The 16,129-nt window shown below is 29.9% G+C and overlaps 2 protein-coding genes across 2 annotated transcripts; one reads left to right on the top strand and one right to left on the bottom strand.

Annotated features, from left to right (window-relative positions):
- Positions 1-1,040: 1,040 nt before the first annotated feature.
- Positions 1,041-5,455, bottom strand: LOC107621217 (putative pectinesterase 29). The gene is made up of 5 exons (XM_016323251.3): positions 5,196-5,455; positions 4,827-4,986; positions 2,983-3,189; positions 2,120-2,367; positions 1,041-1,200 (listed from the first exon to the last, which is right to left on the bottom strand). The coding sequence occupies exons 1-5, from the start codon at positions 5,453-5,455 to the stop codon at positions 1,041-1,043; spliced, it is 1,035 nt and encodes a 344-aa protein (XP_016178737.2).
- Positions 5,456-9,262: 3,807 nt separating this feature from the next.
- On the top strand, positions 9,263-13,493 carry LOC107624079 (receptor protein kinase TMK1-like). The gene is made up of 2 exons (XM_016326526.3): positions 9,263-11,871; positions 12,697-13,493. Exons 1-2 carry the CDS (start codon positions 9,633-9,635, stop codon positions 13,233-13,235), a joined length of 2,778 nt encoding a protein of 925 aa, XP_016182012.1. The 5' UTR covers positions 9,263-9,632; the 3' UTR covers positions 13,236-13,493.
- The last annotated feature ends 2,636 nt before the right edge of the window (positions 13,494-16,129 follow it).

The following is a 16,129-nucleotide window of genomic DNA, read 5'->3' as shown; positions in this document are numbered from 1 at the left end:
GCGATAAATATCCGCATTCGATCCAAAAATTGCGGATACGATCCGATCCGCAAATTAATGGGATCGCGGATATCTGCTCTACATTCGCGTATCCGATCCGCGGATCCGCAGATCCACACAATAATAATTAAAAAATAAATAAATATATATATATATATATATATATATATATATATATGTTTAGTATTATATTTACTTGTTTGTATGTTTTAGTTAGTAATTATTATTCATATATTGTATTATTTTATTTTTGTTATTTAGAAAGAGTTTGATTAAAACTATTTTAGGAATAAATAAGTTAAAAGTATGAAAAAAATATTTTTATTAAATTTTTTACATAGAAATATGATTAAAAAGAGAAGGTTTAATCATGCGGATATATCCGATATCCGATCGGCACATTTGCGGATCGGATCCGGCAAAAAAAAAAAAAAGCGCGGATATCATATCCGACCCGATCCGATGAAAATTGTGTGGATTGGATTGAATTTTCGGCCATATCCGATCCAATCCGATCCGTGGACATCCTAACTAATATACTGGTATACTTGAAATTTTTTTTTGTATATTTTTTAGATCGTGATGATAATATAGATTAATTTCAATGGCGTGGCCTTTATGTATTGGGCCAGTAAAACGTCATCAATTACGTTTGTTAACAGGCCCACCAAAGTTGACTTTGATAATATAATGTAAGCCCATTCTAGTTTCTGTTTAAAAAGAATATGGACGCAGTTTAACTTTTTGAGCCTTATTTCTTGCGTAAGCTTATCAAACTGGTTCATTCAGAAAATTTTTAAGCCCAACTTAAACCCAAAATAGGAAGAGGAGTACAAGTCTAATTCTATAAACCTAGTGGAAATATTGCTAAAAGTGAGTTTTTCTTTTCTCAAAAACGAAATTTTGATTATAAAAAATACTTCAAAATACTCATGAATTTGTCTTAACAAAATAACAATTATTAAATCATAAAAAAATTGAAAAAGTTTTCCTCTAAAACAATTTTTTTCTTCCCTACCGATACTTGTCAGAAACAAGAGTTAGAAGTCTTGTGCCTTAAGCCAACCTTCATTGTCAATGAACTTAGTGCTAATCATTGATTTAATTGTTGCTAAACTAAGCTTCTTACTCCACTTCACTCGCAATGAAATGTTAGAACCGGGTCCAAAATTCTTATACTCTGCGAAAGTTACGCGATTCCTGAATTGTTAAAAAAAAAAAATTAGTGATCAATCATTCATAATAATAGAATATAAAATAGGCATTTATTCAAATAAAAATGTCAAAAATATATTTTCATAAAAATATTTTATTTAAAAGTGTGATTTATTTATTTGGTTACATTTTAAATAAAAATAACACTTTCATAATATATCAAAATGTAATCTTATAATTTATCATTTAACGGTAAAAAAAATATTTTTATATAAAGATAATTATAAAACTTTTATTGAAAAGAAAAGTATAAATAGATAAGGAATTAGTGAATAATATCGTTACTTCGTTACGTATACAGTAACCTCCCTTCTCTACTTGTAATTTTGTTAGAAATGTAGTATTTTTTTATTTTATTGGACCAATTTTTTTAAAGTTCATTGTTCATATTATTTACGAAACTCATTGAGTCATTGTATACTTAACAAAATCATTGTTAAAATATAAACACATAAAATATATATTAAAAATGTATAAACGAACACATGTATTTATATATAAACATATATATATATAGAAAATGACAAATAGGTCCCTGACCTTTTGTTCTGCGGACATTTTCGTCCCTAATCATTAAAAAATACCTTTAAGTCCCTGACCTTTACAAAACATGGACGGATCAGTCCCTAACGGAGGCATTTGGACGGAAGAACTGATCTGTCCAAGTTTTGTGAAGGTCAGAGACTTAAAAAGTATTTTTCAATAATCAGAGACAAAAATGTCTACAGAACAAAAAGTCAGGAACATTTTTGTCCTTTTCTCATATATATATATATATATATATATATATATATATATATAATAACTTATTTAGTGACTTTTTTTTTACGCACATAATATCATTAAATTAGAAGTATTTATACTAGTGCAAAAATTAGTCATTTAAAATAGGATGTGATCTTACTCATGATGATTGAAATTCCATGGATCCCAACCTGTTGGTAGTATAACGTTAGACATGCTTGTGTTATAAAAAAGAACTCTAGCGTAACCTCTCCATGGTCTTCCCAAAAATGTGGTTCCATTTCCAAATATTTTACAATTTTTAAACACAAACCCATTTGCATCATTTGAATTTGTTCTCCCCTGTGCTGTGATAAAACCAACATAACCAGGATCTAGGGACGCTCCAATAACAGATATGCTACATCCCTATCAAAATTTGAAGTTGATTAAATAAATAGCTATAATTGTTTTAATTAGCATATATTTGTATATAATGAAAAAAAATTACTCTAATAAATTGATATTAAAAATACAGAAAGTTTTTGAGACTCACAGATTAGTGATTAGAGTCTAAAGAGTAAATATAAGTGTAAATTATATTGATTTATGTATGTAAATTGACTAAATTTTAATAAATATAAATACAAATTATATATTTTAGGTATGAAAACTCCTATAAATATAAAAATAAATTCTTATTGACCAAATGCTTATTTAAAATGATAATATTTTTTAATAATGTAATGTTTGGTGCTAAAAATACAGGATAATTCATACCAATAAATCAAATAGAAAATAATATTATACCAATATCATAAAACAAAAAAAATCTACATACATATCATAAAGTAGATTTATGTAAATCCAAATTATTAAACTCGATTTATACATTTTCAATGGATTCGATTTACTATATCACAGAATTAATTTAATTTGATTTATTATATATGTTATATCAATAATAATTTAGTTGGCTCAATTTATATTAAAAATGTGTAAATCAAATTTAATTATTTTGATTTATATAGATTTAATTAGTACCTCATATAAAGACTGACCAGCACCAAAAATAAAATCAACAGCACCTTCAATAGTACAAAATTTATAGTAATGTCTTCCTTGATCATCCCACAAAGTGTCTTGAAGACCAAAAAAGCCAACATCATAGAAATATGACTTGTCTCCACTTACCATTACAGCTACTGCAGGTTCAATTGGATTACTATTTCTTGGATTATTGTATGAATTCTGTACCAATTATAAAACCAAATAAAAACCACATTTCAAGAAGTTTCCCTCACTGGTGAAAAATAAATTAAATTAGATAACATATTGTTTTGACTCGATCCGAAATCATTTGTAATAGACTGAATTAAACCGAGTCGATTCGATACAAAATTAATATATACAACATTATGCATTTTATATACTAAAATAATAAAATTTTATTTTTAAAAATTAAATTTAACAAATATTATATTATATTTATATTAAAATAAATTATTTCTTAAACACAGCTAATAGAAACCCTAAAGAATGTATTGAAACAAAAAGAATGGGTGAAACTAGAAAGAACAGCAGTCAACGTAGCATGTACCCAAATAATAAGTAACAAACCATTTTCCAAAGAGAAGCAGCATCGTCATCGACAAACGTGCTTCAATTCAATTCCGTTTAAATTCATTAGAAAATAAACGATCAAGTAAATACTAAAAGACTATTACTATTCAAATTCTTCAAATTTTAATCTTCTCTTAGATCTAATGAAAATAAATCAGGTAAAAATACTAGTATTGATGAACCAAAGAGGTTTCACCTAACAATGAGGAAATAACCCGATGAAAATAGCAATTTTTAATTAAAGTTGGTTATGTGAATGTAAATTATATGCTTTTCAATTGCATTATGAAATCATAAGGGAATAAAATGAAATAAATACATAAGAGAAAGTTTAGAAGATCAGCATTTTTATTAAAATTTGGCTAATACTTAACTATAAAAAAAAGTGAATAATCACACAATATTAGATAAAATCTCACACCATTAAAAATATTAATAATAATTAATTAATAATTACAAATCACAAAAGTTACTTATCCTCTAACACCCCTCAATACATAATGGTGAGGCAAAACAACTATACGAAAACAAAGAGAAAACAGAAAAGGAGATGAACTCAATTCTCTTTTTAATTCTAAACATTACTATTTGATATATACATCGTCTCATCTTTGATTTGAAAAAATAAGGTAAAAGGAATAACAAATATAGAAAAAAAAAACTAAAACTGATTACTACTATCTCTTCTAAAATATGAATTAGTTTAAAATGTTAGTATGTTAAAAAGTAAAGACTTCAATATATTTAAATGTACAAAAATTTTTAAAATAAAAGAATTACTAAATAACTAAGTATTCTAACAACAAACAGATAGGCAACCTGACACAATTAGGTTAGGTTTAAAAAAGAGACTAAAATTCAGATACAAACAGAAACTAAAAGTCAGAGACTGAGATTGAATTAGATCTTTATATTATATTTAGTATAAAATATATTAAATTAAGTTATGTCTAAATATTATGTCTAATTTAAGATAAATATAAATATTAAAGGTAGACTTAAAATTTGAAAAATTGAATAAAAATATATTTTTTTAAAATATTATTAAAGTTTTCAACCAAAAAATTTCAATCAATCTGTCCCTATTTTCTGTAACTTCAGTCTTTAACTGTCAAACAATACTTTTTCGTCTCCCAAAACAGATACTATCTTGGAAACTAAAGATTTATCTCATTAAATAAATAATTAATAATAATAGTTGAAGGTAAATAAGAGAAGCTCTAATGGAAATGAAAACAGGGGAAGGTTAAGTGTTTGATTCTAACCCTAAAACTGATTGACTTGACAACAACATTGTCAGCCATTGTTGAGAATGTAGGGCTCTGTGAGGTGGTAGCATGGTCATCCCAGTCAACAAGAGTGTTCCTTTTTCCCTCTCCTTTCAAAATTATATATGGCTTCTCATATGGAATCTTCAACTTTTCCCTGCAAAGTGCAAACCAAATGCCAATGAGATATAGCTCAAATGGTATAGTCTTTCCATACTCAATTAAGAGGTTGCGGATTCGAGTCTATTATTTGGTAAAAAAAAAATTAAAAAAAAAGTGCAAACCAAATTCAACCCTCAACAACCACACATAAACAAAAACTTAGAAATTACAAATTAAATATATATATTATAGTTTTAGTGTTACCTGTAAATACCAGCCCTGACATTGATTAAAACCCAATGCTTATTGTTGGAAGGGACTGAATCAATTGCAGATTGAATTGTAGAGAAGTTAGCATGGCCAGATTGGTCAACAGAAACTGTCAAATAAGGAAGGAGTTTGTTATGGATATCTCCATGATTTCTTTGGTGAAACTGAGCTTTTGCTATTTCTTCTTCTCCTAAACCTCCCACCAACATTACTATTGCTATTTTACAGAGACATGAAAGGGAGGGAAAACACATTGTGATTATCAGAGAATACCGGAATCTTTATTTTAATTTGATTCCTTCAATTCAATATATATACCCAATAATAATAACACTGAACTACTAAAATTGTCCCTACCTTTGAACATGCCCACAAAAATAACCCAACTTTGTATATGTTCCAAAATTTTGTTTGAATATATATAGGTTAGTCTAGTAGTTATCATTTTAGATGAAAATTCAGCTGAAGTCGACTTCATGTGAAGTTGATAGTTGAGAGATGTTAGATGATTTGACTAATTTGACCTAATTTTCATCTAACGGTTCTCAGCTATCAACTTCAGGTGAAGTCGACTGTACCTGAGTTTCTACCTATCATTTATCATTAGTCTACTTAAACAAGTATTAATAGATCCAATACTAATTTATATATGTAGCAATCTATAATCTAATAATAAGTTTTTAAATGAAACTCAAATTCGCGTAGAATTAATCCTTAAAATATACTATAGACAACCAAAAAAAAAAGAAATTTATATAAATATTTAGATCATTATTTAAAAATAAATAAATAGTACCAAAATTTTATCTTTAGAATTTTTTTCATTTTTTAAAAGTATTTTTGACTATTGATAAAAAATTAAAAAAAAATTATCTGACGTAAAATTATTAAATTTTGAGAATAGAAATATCTCTTATTTTTAATTATGTTTAAAAAAATTATCAAAATTTAATTTTTAAAATATATATTTACTATCATAAAAAATGAAAAATATTTTTTTCAGCATATTCAAAACTCAGATACAGTTTTTAATAGTTTAGCCTAATAATAATTAGTAATAATGAATGAATGAGAAATAAATCAATAATAATAAATTATCATAGGAGAAATATGAAAAGGTGTGTATTTTACTGGGAAAGTGAGGAAAGTCAATGGTCTACAAAATTAAACATTAAATAAGGAATGAATTGAAGACCATGCAAACATATATTCCATAACTCCATAGTCCATCCTTTGCAATTCTCAATAAATAGTGTTCAAAATATGTTTCCAGAATTAATGCTATTGGCGATAAATTAGTGTCATATTATTGGACCTCACAATAGTTCCTATATGCATTTTTTTTTATTCTATTTTATTATGGAATTAGTTCAAAGTCCTCCAAGTATGTGAAGAATATTGACATTGTTAACGGCTTCTCCTACTCTGATATCATTATAAAGGTTTAGTTAACATATGTATAGTTATCAATTAAGAAAGTTATAAAGTTATCAATTAAAAAAGTTTTTTTTTTTTTAAATATTGTAAAGTTTAGTTTTAATGTATTTATTAAAAAAAAATTTAAATTTTTTTTACTAATAACAACCTTAATATGTATTGTTAAATTAAAGTACATGATCATTAAACCTTAATTATAATTATAAGGATTGTACACATAGTGCTTAACAAGGCCATATAATAATAATAATAATAATAATTGTTCCGTCCTATGAGAAGTCGTCGAACTGTGACGATCTCTTCCGAGCAATGTGATACTTATTCTAAAGAGCTATAGATCGAGTTGGTCTAAACATCGTGGTGGAAATACCTGCAAAAAATACTCTGACACTCAAGTAAGCGTAGATAATTTTTTTAAAATATATACTATAACTTAGGATAAAATTTAAAATCAGAACCTAGTTCTTGAGTAGGTTGTATACTTCGACTTTATAGAGGACTATGCTACTGATCGCGGGAATAAGTCCGAGATCATTAGCTCGGTAGGTGAGTGCCGTTTGTGGGGAGTTTGTTTTGTTGATAACGTTTGACTATTCAAATTCAGCGTCCAAACTTTTCGTTTTATTCTAAGTTTTGAGGGTAGTTTTGGTGGCCGAGGTATAAGGTACGTATCAATAATAATAATAATAATAATAATAATGGTTATAAATAGTATTTTTATGTCTTTAAAATATATTAATAATAATAACAAGAGATATATGTTAGTGATATTTTTATAAATATATTAATTTATTTACAATTATATTTTCATTTGTTTTTGTCATTAATTTAGATTTTTACATGAAAAATAATAAGATTTGTAATATTAAAAAAAATTTAAAAAATACCAAAAAATATATCTAGAATATTAAAAAAAAAGAACAGCGGAGACTTGGACGGCATAATACAACATTTTTATGGCATTTTATACTAGAAATAGCGACAGTTATAAATCCATCGAAAATAAATTTTAAAATTATGTGATTATAATTGCGGCAGTTAATGATCGCTTCAATTTTATTATTAAAGAATTAATCGATTTAGTTTGCAACAGTTTTATCTGTTAAAAAACATGAAACTAATCATGTCTGACTATGTCGTAGTGGATTCAAACTGATACTTAATTATCTGAGATAATATATTATATTATTAATGGCAATTATACTAATGATTTTTTAAAATTACCATAAAATTTAATCTTTGTGCAACAAACCATACCGATTAATATACTCCTATAATGCGATTTTGCGACGGTTTTAATTTAAAACCGTCACTATTATCAAAATTAACCGTGACAATTTTCCGTATGTCTTGTAGTGTACTAACTCTAACTCAATTCTTATTAGATAGTAGATTATACGTATACACATAATCAATAATAGATATATATTTTTAAAATATTGTATATCAATTTTTTCCTATATTCAATTTTGGATTTTAATGATCTAAATTTTAAATTTCACTTTAGAGAATAAAGTGTAATCTCTCACCATTTATTTCATAGATAGGACCAAGAGTAAATATAAGAGAAAAACTATTCAAACCTTCAATAATAAAAAATTACACTTTGTCCTCTAAAGTAAAAATTTAAAATTAAGAGAATCCAAATTCTTAATTATACATAGTAAATCCTAGTCAACAAAAAAGGAAAAGTATACATAGTAGATTATTTATAATAGATATAAAAAATTACACTCTTATACAACGAAAAATTAGTCATTGTTTTCACCAATTATACCAAAATTTAGACTGGAAAATATCTGTCAAAGTCAATGTAAATTTATACCTCAGCATAAATTGATGATGCACGTAATAAACTAGAGTAAAAAGAAGTAAAGAACAGTTGTTCAGTGTTCACTGATAGTTGGCACCAATTCCATAACAGCTAATAAAAATTTCCAACTCACACATCACCCACCCAAAATCACCCAATAAAAACACCTCACTTACTCACACTTATTACTTATTAGTTACCACTTACCACACTCCAACCAGTAGCTATTTTTATTGTCTAAATCGACAATTATAATTTTATCTTAAAAGTTGTCGTAGTTGTTCTTTTGAACATTTTAATTAGAAGAAAGAAAATATCAGTGTTGTCCTAGAATGATTTCTCGTTTAATAATTGATAAGATATCTAAGATGATTATATTTTTTACAAGAATACATAATTTTTCTATTTTGAAATAGAAGTAATAATGGTTGTTGTTATATTTATCAAGTACACACTGGCATGTATTTGACTATATTTACATGTGTAAAAAAATCTGTTTCAATATTCTATATATAATTAAAAAACAGAAAATATTCTACAAATATTCATTTATTTTTTTTCCCTCATCTGATATACGTAATTGTTGATAGGCATTAGTAATAGTAGGAGTGTAGGATTAAACTGTATCTAGTTATATTTTGTAACGGCCTCAACAGAGTTAGTTAGGGTACGTTAGTGTAACTGAAAAGAAGTTACGCGCACCAGTGCATGATGCATTGTAAGCCGTTAAATTAAACAAAGTGGGCCCCACACCCATGCTAAACCCATTTCCCCCCTTCCAAAACGTCGTTCAGTTTTTTCGAGTTTCCATTCCTTCTCTTCGCCCAGTCTCCTCCTCATTACACTCACTCCGCGTCTTCTCTTTTTCTTCCTCTTTCATCGCCGCGTCAGATTCCTTTCTTTTCCCACTCAGATACCGAATCTTATTACATTCATTTCTATTTTATTCCCTCCTTTAAAAAAAAAATAAAATAAAGGAAAAGTAATTCCCCTTTCTTTTCTTTCCTTTTCTGGGCGGCAGTGGAATAATCATAATCATAATCATAATTCATAAATCATAAAATCATAATCCTTATCAAGTATCAACTCCAATGCTATACTGATCACTCATCAAAATCTTACTTCTTTTTCTTTTCTTCTTTTTTTCTCTTTGGGATTCGTTTGTTTTCTCATCTGTTTCAATGGGTTCGGATGAGCGGTTCGTGGTTCTTGTAGGTGTAGTTCTTGTTTTATCATTGATGCCGTTTTCTATGTCAGACGATGCGGCTGTCATGAAGGCTCTGAGGGGTTCGATAACGTCACCCGGTCTGAACTGGACGAGTGCTGACGTGTGCAGTTGGAGTAACGTACGTTGCGATAACGGTCCGGGGAGAGTAACCGCCATACAAATCGCAAACCTCAACCTGGCGGGCACTCTTCCCAAGGATCTCGGGCAGCTCGGTCAGCTTCAGCATTTCGACTGCAGAGCGAACAACTTCACCGGTGCATTTCCTCACTTGGCTACCACCCTGCAGACGCTGAACATCAACAACAACGGATTCACGTCGTTCCCTGAAGATTTCTTTGAAGGCATGAGTAGCTTGCAAGTTGTTAGCATCGGTTCTAATTCTTTCTCGCAGTGGAAAGTTCCAGAAAGTCTCAAAGACTGTGTTTCGTTGACGAGCTTCTCCGCGATCGGCGCCAACTTTTCCGGCAAGATTCCTGAATTCTTCGGGAGCAGTGGTCCGTTCGGCAGTTTGCAGAATCTTTCTTTGAGTTTCAATAACTTCGACGGCGGTTTGCCTGATTCGTTTTCCGGAAGCGGAATACAGAATCTGTGGGTGAATGTTCTTCCAGGTAACAACAAACTCAGCGGAACTCTTTCAGTTTTACAGAATATGACTTCGCTTAGGCAAATTTGGGTTCATGGAAACAATTTCACTGGTCCTATACCTGATTTTTCGAACCATGATTCTCTTTATGATGTGAGTTTGAGGGATAATAAGCTAACAGGTGTAGTACCGGAATCTCTTGTTAATCTTCCATCGCTTAAGGTAGTTAATTTGACTAATAATCGTCTTCAAGGTCCTCCTCCCAAGTTTAGGGACGGGGTTAGGGTTGATGATGTCATTAATCAGGGGAATCAGTTCTGCACCAACGTGATAGGTGGGAAGTGTAGTGAAATTGTTGATATTTTGCTGAAAGTGGTTGAGCCTTTGGGTTATCCTCTAATGCTTGCTGAGAGTTGGAGTGGCAATGATCCTTGTGGTGGTAATGGCTGGATGGGGATTGATTGTGACGGTGGAATTGTTAGGGGGATAAATTTTCAAAACAAGGGCTTCTCTGGGACTATATCTCCTAGTTTTGCCAAGCTTACTAATGTGACAAGGTTGCTTCTTAATAATAACCGTCTCACTGGTACCATACCTGAGGAACTTACCAGTATGCCTAATTTGATGGTGCTGGATGTCTCCAATAACCAATTGTATGGAAAGGTTCCGAAGTTTCGCGAAGGCGTGAAGGTTAACACCGGTGGGAATCCTGATATTGGAAAGGATAAGCCAAGTGGAGGAGGTGGTAGTTCTTCGGGAGGTATAAGTGGTCATACTGGAGTCATTGTTGGTGTTGTGGTGGGGATTCTTGTTTTACTTGTTGCTGGGTTATTGCTGTATAAGTATTGTGGGAAGAATAAGGGTGGTGGTAATGCTCAACCACCAAATAATGCTATCGTCGTACATCCTCGCCGTTCCGGAGAAGGAGATGCTCTGAAGATAAGTGTTGCGGATGCTGCTGCTGCTTCAGCTTCAGCTTCTGCCAGTAGTCCAAAAAGTGATGTTCATCATGTGGAAGCAAGCAATTTTGTAATCTCCATTCAAGTCTTGAGACAAGTGACGAACAATTTTAGCCAAGAGAATATATTGGGGAAAGGTGGTTTTGGCACTGTGTACAAAGGAGAGTTGCCTGATGGAACCCAGATAGCGGTGAAGAGAATGGAGTCTGGAGTGGTGGGTGAGGGTGAGAAGGGGCTAACCGAGTTCAACTCAGAAATTGCAGTGCTTACTAAGGTTAGACACAGGCATTTGGTAGAACTCATTGGCCATTGCTTGGATGGACATGAGGGGCTTCTTGTCTATGAATACATGCCTCAGGGACCGCTTAGCAGGCATTTGTTTGATTGGAAGGATGAAGGGATAAAGCCTTTGGAGTGGAAGCAAAGGCTTATTATAGCTTTGGATGTTGCTAGAGGTGTTGAATACCTTCATAATTTGGCACAACAGATCTTCATCCATAGGGATTTGAAGCCATCAAACATCTTGCTTGGGCATGATTTGCGAGCTAAAGTTTCGGATTTCGGATTGGTCCGGCTTGCCCCTGAAGGACAGACATCGTTCGAGACTAGACTTGCCGGAACTTTTGGATACCTAGCTCCGGAGTATGCTGGTACAAACTTAAATTGTTGCCTATTTCCTTTTCTTTTTGTTATAACCAGAATTCGTTATGCTTGTGTATCATTTGATCTGGATGTTTGAAAATATATTATTTTAACACTGGCTAGATGATCAAAATAGGCTCCACAAAGAAATGAAGAAACCAAATGCTGCCAACTCTTATGCTGAGAAAAAGAAAAATATGATTGCATCTGTCTAAGCAGTATACTAACTTTACTCTGTTCCACAAATTTAATCTTGAAGAAACTTTATTGAGAAATAAATATGATAGATTTTATATTAAGTTTACCATGTAAATAAAAATTGCCTTCTAGACATTTGGATTTTTTTTAGCATGTTTCCAAATGCCATTCAGTTTTTGTTGATTGATTAGAAAGAAGTTTTGGTCCTAGGATGCTCCTAGCATTTCTCATAAAAAATAATTGAATTCAATCTATAATTTCTTATGACATGTAGTTAAGTATTGCCATAATAAACCAGTAAACGTAGACCACATATTTATTTTTTCTTTTTTCTTTCTTTCTTGGATTGTCCGTCAATTATTCTTCTTGTATCTTGTGCATTGTTATTTACTTATTCCAACTTTCAAAGCATGCATCTCTCTTTTCAATTTGTCTGTCACTTGTTCCAACTTCCAAAGCATGCATCTAACAGACAAATTGAAAAGAGAGATGCATGCTTTGAAAGTTGGAACAAGTAAATAACACCACAAGATACAAGAAGAATAATTGACGGACAATCCAAGAAAGAAACAAAAAGAAAAAATAAATGTGGTCTACATGCACTGGTTCAACTTAATAATGGTTTTGATTTGCAGTAACCGGACGAGTTACAACAAAGGTTGATGTATATAGCTTTGGGGTGGTTCTTATGGAGATGATAACTGGAAGGAAAGCTATAGATAACAGCCAGCAGGAAGAGAACATCCACCTAGTTACATGGTTCCGGAGGATGCTGCTGAACAAAGATTCGTTTCGGAAGGCCATCGACCCAGCAATTGATACTGTGGATGAAGAAACCTTAGCCAGTGTTATCACTGTTGCAGACTTGGCTGGCCACTGCTGCGCAAGGGAGCCGTATCAGCGGCCGGATATGGGCCATGTGGTGAACGTGTTAGCGCCTCTTGTTGAGGTGTGGAAGCCGACGGAACAAAGGGGCGAAGACACGTTTGCCATAAATTTTGACGAGAGTTTGCCAGAAGCATTGAGCAAGTGGCAGGCCTATGAAGGAACAAGCACCATGGATATCTCATCTTCATCTACATCAATGCTTACCAGCCGAGACAATACACAATCAAGCATACCTAATCGCCCTGTTGGATTTGCAGAAACCTTTACATCTTACGATGGACGATAAAGATCGACATATGCACATACACATAAACATACATATACACATCACTCTGTTCTTTACATTACTTTGTTTCAGGATCCAAATTTTTCAAGTCCCTTCTGTGTTATTTTTCCAAGTTTCCATGTATTTTATAAGATTCTGCTATGATATACCATAAAAGATACAGTACAGATATAGAAGACTTGGGTTTAAACTGGGTCGCTCTCTTGAAGAATTTAGATGATCATGATTATGATATTATTTTCCACCATCTTTCTCTATTATTTATAAGTGGGTTTGTTGCTTTTGCAGATATTTTGTTCATAAATCTTTTCCTATTTATTTTTACTTTTATGAACAGAACATGCTCTTAATTGATATTTTAAAAGTTTGAAATCCATTGTTCCTGAAGAACAAAGAACAAAGAACTCAAACTATGCAGCTCCAACTGTTTGTATGTGAGATCACTATGCTTCCACAGCTGCATTTTATTTTATTTTTGTTCGTTCATTCTCCTGCTTTTTGATATTCTCTCTTGTCTTTTTCTCCTTTTTAATGTTTTTTGTTATTCTGTTTGCTTTCAAGCGAATCTCAGTGGATTCGCTGCGCATTCACTTTGCTATTTGGCAATGTGTGAACAAAAAATATGAGATAAATTTTTTTATCATAATTTTTTCTCATCAAGTGATATCACAAAATTCTATAAAGTATAAACCTACAATGGTGACAACCCAACTAGGACATGCTGGCGCTCAAACAATATTATATAGGCCAGTCCAAATAAAAGAATCTAGTATTATATAGGATTAGAGGCAATTTCAATTCCTTAAAAAAATAAGATAATTAGAATGCTAATTTGATTTTAATTCTAAGATATAAAATAAAAGCATATAAATCTCATTTACTGACTATGACATCAAAACAATACAAAAATATCAAGTAAAGAGATATATCACATCGACCTTAAAAAAGAATATTGTAATATAGAGAATAAAACAAGTTATATACTAATGTTTTTCTTATATTATCTGATACCACATACTTTTTTGAAAATAAAATTAACTCCCTTGTTATAGGAAGGTAAATGTTAATATATTGAGTGAAAGGTATCAACAATGTAGACTAGCTTTTTATTTAGGCAAAAGTATCTCCTAAATTAAAGAAATTGATAAAATGAAAACGTTAGTATATAATTATTATTTAATTTATAAGTATATATACAAAAGGGTATATATAGTTATAGGATATATACAAATTATATATACCTCTGACTTACGTATTAAGAGAAAGATATATCACCTAACTTTAAGAAATAATAGAATAACTACTCAAGCTGTCAAGCATGCCAACGGATTTAATTTTATATATAAGAAAAATGAAGAGGAAATTTTTTCTATCACCCTAATAAAATAAATTCCGAAAATATCCATCTGTTGTAAAATAAATAAATAAAAAAGATATAAATATAAAATCAAAAAATATAAAATTATAGTATTAATGTTCACTAATATAATTATCTTGATATAATAAAAGTGATATATATATATATATATATATATATATATATATATATATATATTACTAATATAAGTAATATTGTATGTAAAGAGAGAGAAGAGTAAAGAGAGAAAAAAAATATTGTTATTGATTGTTATTGTGTGTGTTGTTTTAATTGTTACTTCTACTATTTATACAGGTGATAAACTTTTGATTTCAACCTTCATTAATTTTAAATTTGTCTTGAAAAGTTATTTATTTAGTATAGAAAAGATTAGCCACCTAATTTCATAAATGGGCATTCAATTCGTTCTTATCACAACACCATTCCCAATAAATAACTTGGACCAAAACCAAATGTGCCAACTGAGTATTCAGTTCTCCAAAACTTGTTTAAGTTTAAGTTTAACAAAATAGGAAAATGAACAAAAAAATAACAAAAATGATTTAAGTTTAAGTTTAACAATAACACACCTTCATTTGTAAAAGCTTGTTTAAAAAAAGGTTTTTGAGTAAATAACCAATCTAATCCTATTTATTTTTACCAAAAAACTATGCAAAACTTTTAACTCAATAAAGATGACAAAACATTCTCTAGTAATAATTATATTGGTGCTTGTACACCTAAAATTTTAGTTATAAACTTTGTAAACTAGAATAAAACAAAATTATATAACTACACATTAATGAATAAAAAATCTAAATTCAAAATTAGACATTCGACTTTGAAAGGGATAGTCTATGATTACATTCAAAATTGTTATTGTCAATTTGTCACACTTCTCTTATTTAATTTTTCTTTACAATAATTATTAGGTTTGAATTATATATTCGGTCAATAGTCTTGGTCGTTATTAGTAGTAACTTAATGTGACCAAATAACACGGCCTATAAGAATAAGAGATTTTCATTCCCAACGTATGTATTTTTCAAGGCAAAAAAAATCAGTCTATTTTTATTTTTTTCTGTAAATAATGTTTTAAATAATATTTCGTGACTTTTTCTAAAAATCATTTCTGTTTTGTGGGGGTTTCTAAAAATTGTGAGGGATATAGAAAATCTTTGGTAGAAGACTCATTACAAAAATCATAATTGACAACACTTTCAAGAATAAAAGACTCGTCACTATGCCTACCACAAATAATTCTCTTAATATTTTTATAATAATTAATTATTTAGCCACCGTGAGGAGTTCTCGACCACTAAAGAAATTTCGGGAAGAAATCAAGTGAGATAATATAAAATAAGAAAACTCTTCACTCTTCCTTATTTTTTTCAATATGAAACTAATTTTACTATTTCTCACACTTGCAATATTAACATTAATTATATATTTTTAGAATTTTTAATGGGCAATAATTTATTTAATTAATTTTCATTTCTTTAATGAAATTCACTTGTTCTTATCTAGCATAACTAAT

This window comes from Arachis ipaensis, chromosome B10 (assembly GCF_059453495.1).
Source record: "Arachis ipaensis isolate K30076 ecotype BB chromosome B10, ASM5945349v1, whole genome shotgun sequence".
NCBI classification, from domain to species: domain Eukaryota; kingdom Viridiplantae; phylum Streptophyta; class Magnoliopsida; order Fabales; family Fabaceae; genus Arachis; species Arachis ipaensis.
Note: the sequence above shows the minus strand (reverse complement) of the source record. Positions and strands in the feature narration are given on the sequence as shown.

Coding starts and splice junctions, on each gene's coding strand:
- LOC107621217 (XM_016323251.3), bottom strand. CDS start 5,455: ATGTGTTTTCCCTCCCTTTCATGTCTCTGTAAAATAGCAATAGTAATG. Junction 4,987..5,195: donor GTCAGGGCTGGTATTTACAG/GTAACACTAAAA, acceptor TGCACTTTGCAG/GGAAAAGTTGAAGATTCCAT. Junction 1,201..2,119: donor TGGAATTTCAATCATCATGA/GTAAGATCACAT, acceptor TTAACAATTCAG/GAATCGCGTAACTTTCGCAG.
- LOC107624079 (XM_016326526.3), top strand. CDS start 9,633: ATGGGTTCGGATGAGCGGTTCGTGGTTCTTGTAGGTGTAGTTCTTGTT. Junction 11,872..12,696: donor CCTAGCTCCGGAGTATGCTG/GTACAAACTTAA, acceptor TTTGATTTGCAG/TAACCGGACGAGTTACAACA.